General features: G+C 45.0%; 1 protein-coding gene and 1 long non-coding RNA gene across 3 annotated transcripts; both read right to left on the bottom strand.

The window, feature by feature from the left end:
* Positions 1-3,828: 3,828 nt before the first annotated feature.
* Positions 3,829-8,868, bottom strand: Znf879 (zinc finger protein 879). Its single transcript, XM_052197463.1, has 3 exons — positions 8,723-8,868; positions 8,239-8,334; positions 3,829-5,741 (listed from the first exon to the last, which is right to left on the bottom strand). Exons 1-3 carry the CDS (start codon positions 8,865-8,867, stop codon positions 4,306-4,308), a joined length of 1,677 nt encoding a protein of 558 aa, XP_052053423.1. The 5' UTR covers position 8,868; the 3' UTR covers positions 3,829-4,305.
* A 396-nt stretch (positions 8,869-9,264) lies between these two features.
* On the bottom strand, positions 9,265-12,340 carry LOC127695372 (uncharacterized). Of its 2 annotated transcripts, XR_007979971.1 has the most exons (5): positions 12,114-12,340; positions 11,361-11,427; positions 10,975-11,111; positions 10,646-10,717; positions 9,265-9,911 (listed from the first exon to the last, which is right to left on the bottom strand). It is a non-coding gene; the product is annotated as an uncharacterized LOC127695372 (long non-coding RNA). The 2 variants fall into 2 exon arrangements; XR_007979970.1 differs by lacking the exon at positions 10,646-10,717 and having other exon boundaries at positions 9,266-9,911.
* Positions 12,341-16,029: the final 3,689 nt, after the last annotated feature.

The following is a 16,029-nucleotide window of genomic DNA, read 5'->3' as shown; positions in this document are numbered from 1 at the left end:
GAAGGCACCGGGGCCAGGCGAGTTCTGAAAGCTGAGTCTGGTTGTGGTGCACTGCAAACCCAGCAAATCTGTCCTGGCTCTCAGTCAGTTTGTTTGCTAGGAGGATGAAGTGATGTGACAGGACAAAACCGGAATTTAGGTTTTAGGAGCGAGGTACCCATAGGTCCCAGGCCAGCCTGACTACATATGAAGTTGCAGGACAGCCAAGACTACATAGCGAGATTAAAACAAAAAAAGCAAACCAAAACAAAACTCTAGGAGAACTCTAGCCCACATCACTAATCATGGTAATTTATTTTACCATGTACAATATACAGAAAACAATGTGACATGGGTCTTGATGTGCAGCCAGAATGACTTCAGAAAGCAGGAGGATTAAAAAATAAAAGTAATTGATTGCCTTTTGATTTTTCTTTTTTTAATACAGCTAGCAGCTGAATCCTAAGATCAATTGCCATTTGGTTGGGACAGTAATGGTCCTTCAGAGATCCTAGGGTTTTTGTTGTTGTTGTTTTGTTCTTGGTTTAAAACCAGTATCACTAGACTACTTCCTGCTGGTGAGGAGCTTTGAATTCCTTGGGGTAGTTTTGATCTTTGTAGTCAGGACGCCTCAAACTAGAAACCAGCAACAGCAAACAGGAGAGGCATGAGCTGCCACACCCCTCTCAGGGGCTCTTGTATTTACATACCCTCTTAAGAATCCTCAGAATTCCAACTATCGTACACTTGCAAAAACTATCTGCAGCTGGCAAAATCATGGCCCTGCCAGAGCATGAGACAAGTCATAACCTTAACTCTCTCAAGTATCTTTCTGATCTGGGGAATCAGTCTGAAGAACAACAAAAACTCAGCAGTAAAGGTGTTTAAATAGCTCCTCATGGCTGAACTTAGGCTCTCGAAGAAGCCATAGTCTGTTGAGTGAAAAAAATCCCAGTTTCAGGTATTGCCTCTCTCAGTACCACTGGCCATAGAGGGCCCTATAACCTCATATCCTACAAAAGTAATTGTTTCTGGTTTTGTTGTTGTTTTTGTTTCCAAAACTAAATGAAAGTCCCTGTGGCTGGAGATATCACATTCTTTAGTTGCAGGACGTGGAGCCTGGAGAAATCAGGCTTAGCCTGAGCTGGAAGATATCTCCATGCTAGCTCACTTTCAAAGTGCTCAAAAATGCTGTGCAGGCTTCTGGGGTGGAGCCAATGCCAATATTCTTGTTCAGCTATGAACATAGAATGGATACAGCCAGGATTTTCCATTTTTCATTTAAAGCCTGCTCCACAGGAGAAAACTTATATTTTTTCCAGGGCAAAACCTGTGGACGGGAAGGTTCTAGTCCCCAGTAAGGGAAACTACTGCTATTACTTTGCTTAATAGGTATTACATACCTTCATAACATTTGAGATTATGGAAATAGATAACCACGACTATTAACATTGGTTGTGGGGGGCTGGCAGTTAAGACTGTTCTTCCGGAGGTCCTGAGTTCAAATCTCAGAAACCACATGGTGGCTCACAACCATCTGTAATGGGATCCAATGTACTCTTCTGGTGTGTGTGTGAAGATAGCTATAGTGTACTCAGATAAATAAAAATAAGTAAATCTTTTTCAAAAAAAAATTGGTGTGGGAGAAAACTTTTTTTTAAGTGTGTTTGTGCTCATATGAGTTTAGATGCCCAGGAAAACCTAAAGCCTTGGATTCCCTGGAGCTGAAGTTACAGGAAGTTAGGAATCGCCCAGCTTGGGTGCTGGGAATTGAACCAGGGCCTTTTGCAAGAGAAGTACTATGACCTGATTTTTGGCCACTTTGTGCTTTCTTTTTTCTCCCATCTCCACCCTATCCCTTCCAAACCCCCAACACTAGTTAGGAGAGAACAGGCTGGGGGGAAGGGGGTGTCAATATCACTAGCCTACTTCCTGCTGATGAGGAGCTTTGAATTCCTTGGGGCAGTTTTTATTTTTGTAGTCAGGATGTCTCAAACTAGAAACCAGGAACAGCAAACAGCAGGAGAGGCAGGAGCTGCCACACCTCTCTCTGGGGCTCTTGCATTTACATACCCTCTTAAGAGTCCTCAGAATTCCAACCATCGTACACTTGCAAAAACTATCTGCAGCTGGCAAAATTATGCCCCTACCAGAGCATGAGGCAAGTCATAGTCTTCTGCTGAGGGCCATCTGAGTCAGCCCCATATCCCATGACTGGGTTTAAAACAAAAACATATACCCAAAACATTTCTATTTTTTAAAAGAAACCAAAATTCTCACTACGTAGTCAACAGTTTTAGCCATGGGATTGCAATTTCTCCAGACCTGGGAAACACCCCTCCCCAGTGGGAGGTAGTTGTGGGTCACATTTTGTCGTTGTACTAAGAATTGGAACTGTTGCTCTGACATACTTATCCTCAGTCATAAATGGAAGAAAACAATCAGACATCTATATTACTCTAAGGCACAGGGAATGTTGCGAAGAGGAAGAACGGAGAGGGTGGTGTTATTATGTGTTAGGATTCTGGCTAAGCTCCACCCCACAGTTACCTGGCAACAGCCAGGTATGCCCCTCCCCACCATTACCTGGCAACAACCAGGTAGGTCTGGCCCTCTATAAAAGGGGGTGCTTGGCCCATCCCCTCTCTCTCTCTCTTATTCTCTCATTCTCCTAGCTTCTCTCTTGCCCTCTTGGGCTCTTCCCTTCCCCTCTCCCCTCCCCCTCTTTCCACGTGGTCATGGCCAGCCTCTACTTCTCTACTCTCTCCTTCTCTCTGCCTTTCTCTACCTCTACTACCCCCTAACTCCCCTCCCCATGCTCTGAATAAACTCTATTCTATACCGTTGTGTGTCTGGTCCCTCAGGAGGAAGGGATGCTTCGGCATAGGTCTGCTGAGGCACCCCCCTCCCCCACACCACTATAGAACATATTCTTACCCCTCTTTCTCTTTTTATGATCACGACAATATGCTGTGAGCTTACCTTGAATAGAAACAGGAGAAAGGAGCCTCACAAGACTCAGGAGGCTCTAGAAATTCCATAGGTTTAAGAAGCTGACTCTAGTACTTTATATATATAAACAGTGCACAACTGCTACAGGGAGCACAGTGCTATCCTGTGAAATATTTTCTCATTTCTTGTGAAGTGTGTGTGTGTAAACAAAAAGCATTTGTCTGAGAAACCTTTACCTCACAATTTAATGCTCTCTGAGAAAACAAGTGGAGACAGCATCAATGTTGTGCCTTAAAGTGCCTTCGGTCTGAACCAGAGGTGATAAACTGTGAGAAGACAATGCAAGCCATAACACACCTGCACACTCGGGTGATTTTCTTCTCAGCTTAGTGAAAATTGTTAGGCTGACCTTCCTCAAACTGTACTGAGGTGTGTCTCTGTATTTTTAATTGTTAATTCTGTACATATAAACAACTAAGTGTTGGCAGGGTTTTGGTATTGTTATTTTTATGCCCATCACTAGATTTTCTACATTATAAGTGTTTGCCCTTCCTAGCCTGCCTAAAACAACCTAAGAGATTGGTTGTGATAAGGATCGAATGGCCAACAGCACAAGGGCAGAACGTCCGGTCAGAGAGAGAAACAGGGGAGGCAAGAAGCACACGTGGAAAAGAACAGAGACTGGAGAGAGACAGGGAGGTATGAGCCTCGTGGCCGGTCTCAGGCTAGTGTAGGTGGGTTTAAACTGCAGCTAGGAGACTGCCCCAGCAAAAGGCCTAAGCTTTAGATTAAACTTCAAGTCTTCATGTTGCTCTCTGGCCCAAGAAAATCTAGCAATAGAGAAAGGGAAAATGAGCCAAAATTTTTTAACAAAAAACAAGAACTTGTTTCCACAGTATTAAAAAAGAAAACTTTAGTGACCACGAGGCAGCTGTGAGTTATCTATGTAGATATCTTTTCTCATTTTTTCTAACTCAGCTATTTTGCATTCACACTCAAAGGCATTGTTCTGCAGAGACCCTCAGCTAGTCTGAAGAATGCATTTTTCCCCTAAACCAGCAGCCCCAGTGCTGTTAAAAAAAACTCGTGGCTATTAACTCTGCATCACTATAGAGAAAATTTCAATCCTTCAGTCTCAGTGTTGATACCGCCATCAGCAAAACTTCAGAACATATGGAAAGTACTCTATGTAAGTTTTCCAAACACTCACAAGTTAATACTGACCACAAATGCCTGATGCTTGCTGAATCTACCTTCACGCTCACTCCCAGCTAACTGCCACTCACCACCCTCGGGATGAATTCTGTTACAGTCAGCTGGGAATAAAGGTCTCAAGGCAGATTTGCCACATGCGTTTTCCTTCTATGCTTTTCCTCAGTAATGTGTCTTCTCGTGGTTGGCAAGAGACGAGCTCTGACTGAATGCTTTCCCGCACACCGTGCACTTGTAAGGCTTCTCTCCTGTGTGAATCCTCGTGTGTGTCATAAGCGACGAACTCTGCCGGAAGGCCTTCCCACAAGCCTTACAGTTAAACGGCTTCTCTCCGGTGTGGATTCTCTGATGCTGGATAAGGGCTGAGCTTTGGTTGAAGGCTTTTTCGCAGTCACTGCATTTATAAGGTTTCTCACCAGTGTGGATTTTTCTGTGAGTATTGACTGCAGAGTGGGAACTAAAAGCTTTCCCGCATTCTTTACAGCGATAAGGTTTCTCCCCTGTGTGGATTCTGTGGTGGATGTTAAGCCGCGAGATCCAGGAAAAGGCCTTTCCACATTCCTCGCACTTGTATGGCTTCTCTCCAGTGTGGATTCTCTGATGTTGGCTAAGTGCTGAACTTTGGCTGAAGGCTTTCCCACATTCCTTGCATGCATATGGTTTCTCTCCAGTGTGAATTCTCTGATGGATAATCAAGGCTGAGTGGTAACTGAACACTTTGCCACACATATTACAGTGAAAGGGCTTCTCTCCGGTGTGGATGCGGTGGTGTCTGCTCAGCCGTGATATGGACATAAAGGCCTTCCCACACTGGCTGCATTCGTACGGTTTCTCCCCAGTGTGAATCCTATGATGCTGAATAAGAGACGAGCACTGGCTAAAGGCTCTCCCACACTCGTCACACTTGTAAGGCTTTTCTCCAGTGTGGATCCGTTGGTGATTATTAAGAGATGAGCTGCCTTTGAAGGTCTTGCCACATTCCTTACATGGGTAGGGTCTCTCTCCGGTGTGCATCCTCCGATGCCCAATGAGAGAGGCGGTGAAGCTGAAGGCCTTGCCACAGTCACTACAGATGTACGGCTTTTCTCCAGTATGGACTCTCAGGTGCTGGGTCAGGGACGAGCATTGGCTGAAAGCTTTCCGACACTCCTTACATTTGTAGAGCTTCTCTCCAGTGTGAACCCTCTGATGTTTGCTCAGGGAAGAACGGTGGAGAAAGGCTTTCCCACAGATGTTGCATTTATAAAACTTGCGTACTGTGTTGAATCCCAGTTGTTTGAATAGAACTGAGTGCTGCTGGGAGTGGGGCTTTCTCCCTCTGGAGGCAACTCCAGCTTTCCTAGGAAATGGAGGCTTTATACCAGGATTTCTCACAAGTTCGATCCCTGGAAAGCCCTTCTCTCGTATACAGTCTCTCCTAACAGAAAGCAGCATTTCGCTGAAAGGGTTTTTCTTATTGTGTGGTTGCTCCTCTAACAGTTCCTCATTTACACATGTTTTTCCTAATATGAAATCAAAAAAATTATCCACTCTCTGGTTTTTCAAGACTTCCTTATTTTCTTCTTTTGAAACTATGGGTTCAAACAAGCTCTTCCATCCTAAATTAAACAAAATGTAAGCAACTCTTACTCAGAGAATAAAGGAAAATGATATAAAATCACATCACACAGTTAGCAAATTCAAACTCAAAATCACATGACACATGTAAATCAAATCCAAACTCAAAATTTTAGGAATGTTAGGACAAGAACAAAGAAAAGGAAATAGAGGAGGGCAGACATGCCTGAAAGGAAAAGATCTGAAGAAACACTGTGTGTGTGTGTGTCTTTGTATGTCTGTGTGTGCCTGTGTGTCTCTCAGTGTGTATGTCTGTGTGTCTGTGTGTGGGCTTGTGTGTCTCTGTGTGTGTGCCTGTGTGTCTGTGTGTGGGCTTGTGTGTTTCTCTGTGTGTGTGTCTGTGTGCCTGTGTGTATGTGAACGTGGCCTGAGGACATCAGATGGCAGCTCAAACAGAAGGAAACAAAGCCTCGGGTGTTTCTAAGATCAGCTTATGCTACTATTCAACTTCATCACCCAGGTCAGGGGCTGGTATACTCTGGTAAATCCCAAAAGAAAACTGCAGGGAGGGAGGGGAGAAGAAAGGGAGGAGGAGTTAGTTCCCTCTGCCCCAAGAGCTCTGTGAAACAGTGTCAGTCTCAACAGTGCCACTCTGGCCCCTGTCAGAGTGTAAATGTTGTGATGTGCCTTCCCTCAATAGACAGAGCAGAGGCCAATGCTCTGGGAATTACAGGGAATAGCTAGGCAAGAGGAAACTTTCCATTCAATAGCCACGTAACCAAATTGCCAAAGAGGTGACTAGGGCCTTACGAAAAGTATATAAGAACAAACAAAACCAAAAGCAATATGTAGTAGAGATAACTATACTGATATTTAAACTGAGTGGTAAGACAATGAAGTTGAAGATAAAATCTAGGACCGAAGATGTCTGGATGGGGATCATCCTGCCCACAACTTAGTTCAGTCTTAGACTCAAGTGGGAGACAGAATGCACTGGTTCCTGAAAGCTGAACTCTGAGCTCCACACTCCCGCTACGGTTCACCCTCAACTGCCCCCCTGTACAAAATAATGTAAAAAAAGATAAAATCTAAATAAAGGCCAGGATAGTAGGGATACAATATAAGAAATGAAGTCATTGATTCAAACTAAATGAATGTATTTTATAAGATAACTTTCATCCTCTTGATTATAAAAGAAGTTATCAATATAGAAAAACTGAGATATAGAATCAGACAGAGGGCTTTTTCAACACTCATTGCTCAAAGGCAGTAGAGTGGAGCCAAGTGTGGATGCTACTGATAGGGAAAAAGAAATCTAAAGTCAGAATTCTACTGTAAAACTCACGTCCAAAGGAGAGGAGAAAGGACTGAGACATATACATATATTGTACACATAAACTCTAAAATGATAATTGATAGAAAATATCCTCATCAAAACAAAGGAAAGTCTAAAGACAGTTCATGAATGGCAGCCCAAGACAAAACTGAATGCCCAGCTACTGTCAGAACAAGTAAATTCTGTGTAAGTAACTGAGCCCAAGAGAATCATCCTCTGGTCCCAGAAACAAAGACAAAATCCAAAGCAGAAAAGGAAGTGGGCACTTATGATACGGCAACCAGAATCTAACAAACTCAGCTGTACATACCAGGAACCATATATTTACTATATATGGCTTGCAAATGTCACAGTCAAGAATGGCCTGGTAAGTATCTGCAAACCTGCCTAAATACCATACTGTCCCCATTTTGGCACACCTACATTGTCATGCTATTTACATATACATATATTGTTTTGTCCTTAACAATGGATATTGAATTACAGACAAAAATGTCAAAAGCCCAAGTCAGAATGGTAATACATTATTATGAAAACCTCTTACATTCAAAAAGATTGAAACTTCTGTTGGCCCTCATAGCCAGAGTTAACTAATGTACTTAGAGATCACTTAAGACTACCATATTTGACCGGGTGGTGGTGGCACACACCTGTAATCCCAGTTCTCTGGGAGGCAGAGGCAGGCGGATCTCTGAGTTCGAGGCCAGCTTGGTCTACAGAGGGAGTTCCAGGACAGCCAGGGCTACACAGAGAAACCCTGTCTCGAAAAAACCAAATCCAAAAAACAAAACAAAACAAAACAAAACAAAAAAAAAGACTACCATACTTATGGGCTCAGCCTGTGTGTTTAGCCTGCCTTTGCAAAAACAATGTAGCAATGATTAATTATTACTATTATTATTAATTACTAATAATTGTTAATCATTAATAGTTAATTCAGGAATAGTGGAAGGGAGAGCACATTAGCAACAGGGAGGTTTGGAAGTGCCCAGTCACTGCGCTGTTCAAGACATATTAAAATAGAAGGCTGTGTGTGTGTGTGTGTGTGTGTGTGATCAGAAACAAAAAGGTTTGTACTGCAAACCCCATGTGCTGGCACATCAAAGGAGGTCCCGAGCTGGTGTCCTCTGAGCATAATCCCCTTAATGTGCCCAGGCAGGTAGGAAGTGCCAGGTTCAAATCCCACTTCCTCTGCTGCTTACCGAGGTATACACCTTGAAACGGTCCACTTTTCACCATCTGGAAGTCTTCTGCTTGCTCTAACTGAGAGATGACCTTAGGCTTGGGACACAGAATCCCTGTTCATGAACAAGAAGACATGAGTGGCCACACTGGCACAGAGATCCAGCCCAGGTAGACCCTGAGGTAGGGTGCCATGCACAGGGGTAGAAACTTTGTTTAGAAAGCAGCCTAAAACTGGGCCCGGAAAGGATGTCCAGAAGGCTTAGGATCTGAGTTAGGGCTCTGGCTTGGTGGGAGATCTCAGGGGACCCATAGCAACAGAAAAAACACAAGAGAAGGTACCCTTTGTCAACTCAGACTTCCCAGAATAACCAAGGGAAAGAGCAGCCATGACTGAGCCCATCCACAGGCCCAACCTAGCCAAACCCTGCTTGTGTCCTCCCTGGTGGTGGGCAGGGCTCACGTGCTTCCACAGCAGAATCTTCACCCCAGCGAGCTCCTTACCCAGCGAGGCCAGGTTGCTGTAGTTCTCCAGCATCACCTCTCGGTACAAGGTTCTCTGAGCAGGGGCCAGGTGCAACCACTCATCCTGGCTGAAGGACACGGCCACATCCCTGAACGTCACAGGCTCCTGGAACAGCAAACCCATTCCTGCTCACCCCAGACCATGCCAACAGATAGCTTGACTAAGAGGCACTCCTGTGAGGGTATTGAGTATTTCAAACCAAGCAAATACTTCTGGACCTCACCTTCATTAGCCAGCATAAATTCATGCATACAGTAGGTGACACTGTGCCCTCAGAAAGCTCAAATACAGCACCCTTGTGTTAGTTTGGGTTTCTTTTGGGGGGGGGTTGTTTTGTTTTGTTTTGTTTTTGAGACAGGGTCTCTCTGTATAGTCCTGGCTATCCCAGAACTCACTCTGTAGACCAGGCTGGCCTGGAACTCAGAAATCCGCCTGCCTCTGCCTCCCAGAGTGCTGGGATTACAGGTGTGCGCCACCACTGCCCTGCTTTAGTTTGGGTTTCTATTGCTGTAATGAAACACCATGGCCAAAAGATAAGTTGGGGAGGAAAGGGTTTATTTGGCTCACACTTCCACAGCACTGTTCATCATTGATGGAAGTCAGGACAGGAACTCAAACAGTGGAGCATCTTGGACACAAGAATTGATGCAGTGACCATGGAGGGTGCTGCCTACTGATTTGCTTCCCATGACTTGCTCAGCCTTCTTTCTTATAGAATCCATGACCTCCAGCCCAGATGAACCACCCACAATAGGCCGATTCTCCCTCATTAATAACTAATTAAGACAATGCCTAACAATTGACAAAATCTTATTCTGGCATTTTTTTTCAGGTGAGGTTTTCTCTTTTCAGATAATTCTAGTTTATGTGTCAAGATGACATAAGACCAGCCAGCACAACCTTACAAGAAAACACTTGAAATCATAAAACAAAATCAGGTAGACAGAACTTGGAACTTGAGACTAAGAGATGTACTAGTCATCAAAAGAGAGAGGGTGTGGTGGTTTCCGTGTTTCTAATACTCTACAAATTATGGGCCAGGTCTCCAGGTACAACATTCACAGCCTTTTAACAGTGGATTTGCTAAGAACTTGCTCCTTCTTTAGCATGTCAAAGGCACATTTCCATGACCCCAAGTTGGTCACAAAGCTTGGCATCTTTCCTGCTCTGAAAAGGCAAAAGAAAATGAAATATTTGACTTTCATTGGAAATAACGAAGAGACAGTGTGCACCTGTTTCTTTGCAGTGCTGGGAATAAAACCCAGAGCCTTGAGCATGCTAGGCAAGTGCTATATCCCTGGCACTCACTGCCCCAACACCCCACGTGTGTGTGTGTGTGTGTGTGTGTGTGTGTGTGTGTGTGTGTGTGTGTTTGTATGTCAAACTCCACAGTATGCTTTTCATCTTGGTTTTGGGACAGGGTCTCTCATTGGCCTAGACATTGCTGACTCACTAAGCCAGGTTTGCCAGTGAAGCCCCACCCCCCACCCCACCCCCCCACCCCAAGATCCACCTGCCTCTTCCTTGCAAATGCCGGGGTGACAGACATTACCATCTCTCCTGGCTTTTTTTTTTTTACTTGATTTCTATGCATTGCTTCAAACTTAGGTCCTCAGGTTTGTTTGGCAAATGTATTACCCAGTGAGTGTGTGAATCTCTCAGCGGCTGAGTCATTTGTCAGTCTCAACCCAGAGACGCTTCCCCCAGGAACTGGTACCCATGTCTCTCCTTGAGTAGAATCATTACAGATGTTAATATAATAGCCTTTAGATTATGAAGGCAAAAGTTCACTGGGTTCTTTACAAAGCTCAGCCAAGCAAGCACTAAGGAGTATTGCTTGCATCGTGTAGAGCTCTGCATGGGGACAAGTCTAAATAAACAACAATCGAGTCTATCAATACCTGTGCTCGGCTTCTGCATTTATCCTATGTAACCTTTTTCTTCTGTTCCTTTGGATGTAGCCGAGAATCATTCTAGAGATGAGGAGGAAGTTAGATTTGGGTGTGAAGGTAGGGACTGGAATAGAGACAACGCTCTGTTGTTTAAGCTCAACTCTATGTCAACAGGATATTGGAGCTGATGAGCATTGTGGAGACAAGTGATAACAAGACCAGTCCTACAATCAGTTCACAGGACCTCAATCAAGTACGCTAACATATTGGGGGGAGGGAGATAAGCTTTCTACTAGTCAAAAGGTTTAAGGGAAAAAGATATTAAAAACTGTACTGACCCACTTTGGCCTGGTTCCATCTCCTCTGCCTGTACAAGGAAGTTCCTATTCTAATAAAATCTTGCTTGCTGAGGCTCTTTGTACGTCTTGTTGAAATCTTTCTTCTCCATGAGGATACAAGAACCAGATAACAGCCTCTGCTCAATAAGTTGGGGTGAGGCAAGTCAGTTAACTCCTGGGCAACAGCTACTGAGTCACAGAGACACTACTTGGAAACTGGCCTGAAGCATAGGAAGTGCCTCCCTCCAGGAGTTAGGGCCTCACCTTTCAGCACCTTCTGTTCCTCCTTAGGTTCTAAAGTCCAGAGAAAGGATAAAATAAATCCCACTCCACCCCCACCCCCTGCAGCCCAAAGGCATCTCAAAAGAGAAGTGACGTTTACTCACCTGAACCTTGCCTGGCAGCAACCTCTTGGTCATTTTTCTCCCTCTATAGCTCCTCCTGAGAAGGCACCTGAGGCAGAGAAAGAAGCTGTGAGATCTACTCATCATGGCTGCTCTCCGGCCCTCGCTGGGCCAGACTGGGCTGGAAAGCATCTGCTGGCATGTGCACAACCCAATCTCCCCAAGCTCCAGGGAGGAGCACCATAGCCAGAGGCAGACAAGCGCACTGTGTTAGCAAGCCTGTGGCCTTCTCGCTAGAGATTATAAATGAAAATGAACTGAACTAAACAGTCACAGCCATCAAGTTCATGAGCAGGATAAAGGGTACCATTGTGTGCAACCACTGGAGGTAAGAGAAAAGCACAAATATTCCACATATTTGCCCTTGGACATTGCAAGTGAAAGAAACGACTGCAGAATGCATTGCCCTTTAAAGACTCCACCAACTAGAAATTAGTCTACTCTTCCTCAGGGCTTTTGCCTCTGGTCAAAAGAATTACCAAAGTCAATTAAATTAACAAGAACACAGACACACACGCACACTCAAGGAACAGCATCACTAGCCAGAACTCAATTTAAATTTTAGAGAAAGGGGGCTGGAGGTGCAGCTCCTGCATAGTGCATGATATTAACACGTCCTGGGCGCCATGCCCAGCAGCCTTCTGCTCCTTTCCAACAGTAAAACCTCAGAACAAAGGTACAGGGGGAAAAAAAGAACACGGATTGTGGAATTCACTGTAAAACAAGGTCCAGTACCGAAGTTTGGCAGAAACAAAGAAACAAAGTTTCAGCTCCTGCAGGCAATTTGCTCAAGGCCGACCTGACTCCTAAAGCAGGAGGCTTCCTTGGCTGCTGCTTGGGCCGCGGGACCCGGAGTCAGGGCCCGAGGCCCGCACCTGCCATCGAGGCCTCGGCGCGCTCCAGCCAGGCTTCCAGCCCTACCAGGCAGGCTCCCGGCCGCGCCAATTCGGCAGAAAAGCCCAATAAGCTCAATGCCCAGAGCTAGTACGATTAGGCTCAACTGCGCATGCGCGCGAGCCACCTGGTTTCCACTGTGGACTGCATTTCCCAGAAGGCACTGCAACACCCCACCCTCCTACCCCTATTGTGTAGAGTACAGGGTCCTAAGGGCAGAGAGCCTGCTTTTCAGTTGCCATGAGCTTTCAGGCTTTTTGTGCAGGTTTCATTCATAATTACAATGCTAATAGTAATAAAGAGGAAAAAGTGAGTGTGCATTAAAAATATAGAAGAATAAGTCTCTGGCTGCTTAGTTTCAGATAGCAAAAGGACTGTCCTCTTTAATTTTTTAATAGAAAATTATGCTTTTTCTAGGGTAAAATACATAAAATACATTTTTTCATTTCTGGTTCATACTTCAATATTAAGAAAATAAACAGCCATATTATTTATTGCTGCCACTGGCAGCTCAGATTTTCAGGGAAAGCAAAAAGGTAGAAATAATATTTATTCATTATTTGAGCTGGAAACGTTTAGCCGTTTTTTCAAAATTTTATCCCTGTCTTTGTCCACTGTAAAGGTTCTGAAGAACAGCAATTCGGCCTCAATTAGATCCAAATTATGTTCTCTGGGTAGCAATTAACACAAAGACCTCTTTAAGGAAGTCCCAGGGGGTGGGGCACAAAATAAGACCCTTGCCTGAAAAGAAGAAAGCCAGCAAAAGGCCATATCACAGTGTGCCAGGAGCCAACTTGAAGGGCTTCTGCTGAACCAAGTATTTCAGCATTAGAAGACTCTGCAAAGGTCTGAAAGTCACCAAATGCTGTAAGATTCTATCTTGCTTCTAATCCTGTCAAAATATACCAGAACGAATGGAACTACCCCCTCCAAAACAAAACAAAACAAAAAACAAGCAACCAAATAAAAAACCCACCAAACCACCACCAGACCAACAGACAAAGCATTCAATACACATGCTAAAACACACCTCTTTAGTTTACGGATTATTTTGACTCAACACTTGGTATGGTACTTTCTGTGGGCTTTTAGTCGATAGTTTTGTCAAGCTAAAGATCCCCAGATGGCTGAACTTTTAAATCATGAATGAAGTAGATATTACCAAATTGCTTTTTCAGCATCCATTTAGATAATCATGTTTTTGCCTTTAATCTGTTAATGTAGTGAATTACAGAAATACATTTCCTAAACCATTACATTCCCCAAATCATTAATCCGCTAAAGTGCATCTCTGGGTCAAACAAGACTGGTTGTGACAGGTTTGTCTCTGTCAGTTTGTAAATGTTGGGCTCGCACTTTCTGTCCCTCTGCTTCTTGGTTTGGCCTAACATTGATTTTATTTATTTTAGCTATAATTAATTTCATGATATGTGTTGTCATTTTCTCCAATTCTGTGATATTTTGTGAACAGAGAAATTCCTTTGTAACCCAGTTGAGTATCATGGGCTAGTCTGTTGTTCCATGGAAGGCTTCAGTGAATATTTCCCGTTCTGAATGAGAGCACCTCTGTGCTGTGAGCTGACACAACAGACTGCAGTACAACCTGTTATGTTTTATAAAAAGATAAGGGCTGGGCGTGGTGGCGCATGCCTTTAATCCCAGCACTTGGGAGGCAGAGGCATGCAGATTTCTGAGTTAGAGGCCAGCCTGGTCTACAGAGTGAGTTCCAGGACAGCCAGGGCTACACAGAGAAACCCTGTCTCGAAAAACCAAAAGTAGTTGGGTAGATAGATAGATAGATAGATAGATGATAGATAGATAGACAAGGAGAGATGGAATATGTTTGGTGGATGTGTCGTCAGGTGTGAGGGAAAGGGCTGCCTCCACAGGCCCGTGCTGAAGCATCCCTCCCCCTAAGGGACCAGCAGTAGGTACCGAGACCTTCGAGGCCTGTGATGTCATATAGGCGACAATTAGAACTATAGGCCTGTTGCCAAGGCAACAGCCGCCATATACCCAGAATTCAATGGCCCGCCTTTACCTGTAATTTACATCATCACCCGTATATAACTGGGTAGCGTTTCTCCCCCCCCCTTTCTTTTCCTTCTTTCTTCCTGCCTGCTACCCCTTTTCCCATCTTAAATAAAGCCCCATGTAGAACTGTTTGGCCTGGTGTATCTCATTGCGGCCCACGTCTCCACCGCATCCCCACGGCCCACGCGGTGGGCAGACAGGTGACCTGTGCTGCAGTGTAGGCAGACGGACCTGCGTAGAAAAAAAACCAACATTTTGGCGAGCCCAGCCAGGAGATTTTGCCTGCAACCGCTACGGACAGGACTGCAGACACCCGCCGCCATTATCACTGCTACCGCTACCCTCTCCACCGCTTTGCTACGCCACCGCCACTACCACCGCAACCTGGGACTCATGGGCTTCATCAAGTGAGCTGTGCGCTACAGCTTGCCACGTGGGTTGTCTCTGGGCCACCCGACCAAACAGTTCCACACTCCCAGCTATCGGATTTCACATCTTTAACAAACACGCAGTGGCTTATCGGTAAGGCGATTCGGTTGGCTGGAGGGAATCTTAGGTGCAGAAGGGATCTGGCCAACCTTTTCTAGAGCTAAGATTTGCCTCTCCAGCTAACATTCGTGATAGGACATTTAACCCCCGGGTGTACCCCAATCCGGAAGTGACCCTAAAATCCCCCATTAGCTTTTACAGCTGCAGACAAAGTCCTGGCCCAGGCGGGGCACTTCCTCCAGCCTTCTGAGAACGCCTCAGCTCCTCAAGGCCTTCGCGACAGCCTAGGCCCTTTAGCTTAGCTGCATTTTGTCACTCTTGCAGGATGCTGGTATATCTCATTGCGGCCCACGCAGTGGGCAGACAGGTGACCTGTGCTACATTCCTACTTTCCCAACCACCCGATGGGCAATAAATTGTCTTCCTCGGTACCTCCAGGCACCCCACTGGGATGTCTTCTGGAAAATCTCAAGTCTCTGAAACTAACACACAATTTGAGGTGGTCAAAACTAATAAACCTCTGTAATAAGGTCGGGACTCAATATAAGTTAGACAATAATTCCAAATGGCCAGCTAATGGCACCCTAGATCCAATTGTTTTAAGGGATCTTAATACATACTGCCAGCAATCCGGTAAATGGGGCCAAGTTCTATATGTTCAGGCTTTTATCCATCTCTGCTCTAAGCCCTCCCTCTGCTCTGCCTGCTCCCCATCACAGCTTCTCCTAGCCATGAAACCTACCCACCCTCTGCTAGATGGTGCTACTTTTGATCCCGCTGACGAGCCACCAACCACCCACGCCAGGTCTTTTGGGACTGTGATATCCCAAACTGCAGCTTCGGTCTCTCCTTCCCACCAGGTCCTGGAGTCTACCAACCTGACCTCCCCAGATCCCTCCTTTCCCTCTGTGCCAGCTACAGGTTACTCCAAACGCCCTGAACTGGCGCCAACCTTTACCCCTCCGATTACTCATTCTAAGGCTACAGCCAAACCCCCAAGTTCTTCTCTTCCGAGGACACCTGACCCAGCACCAGTCCTTCCTCTGAGGGAAGTGGCTGGAATTGATAGTCTGGTTAGAGTGCATGTTCTTTTCTCGTTGAGCGAACTTTCTCAAATAGAAAGTAGACTGGGTTCTTATACTTCTAATTCCTCTAACTTTATTAAAGAGTTTCAGTACATTACTCAGTCTTACAGCTTGACTTCCCATGATATTCATATGATTCTTACTAACAA

This window comes from Apodemus sylvaticus, chromosome 10, assembly GCF_947179515.1.
Source record: "Apodemus sylvaticus chromosome 10, mApoSyl1.1, whole genome shotgun sequence".
NCBI classification, from domain to species: domain Eukaryota; kingdom Metazoa; phylum Chordata; class Mammalia; order Rodentia; family Muridae; genus Apodemus; species Apodemus sylvaticus.
This window is presented reverse-complemented; position numbering and strand designations above follow the sequence as displayed.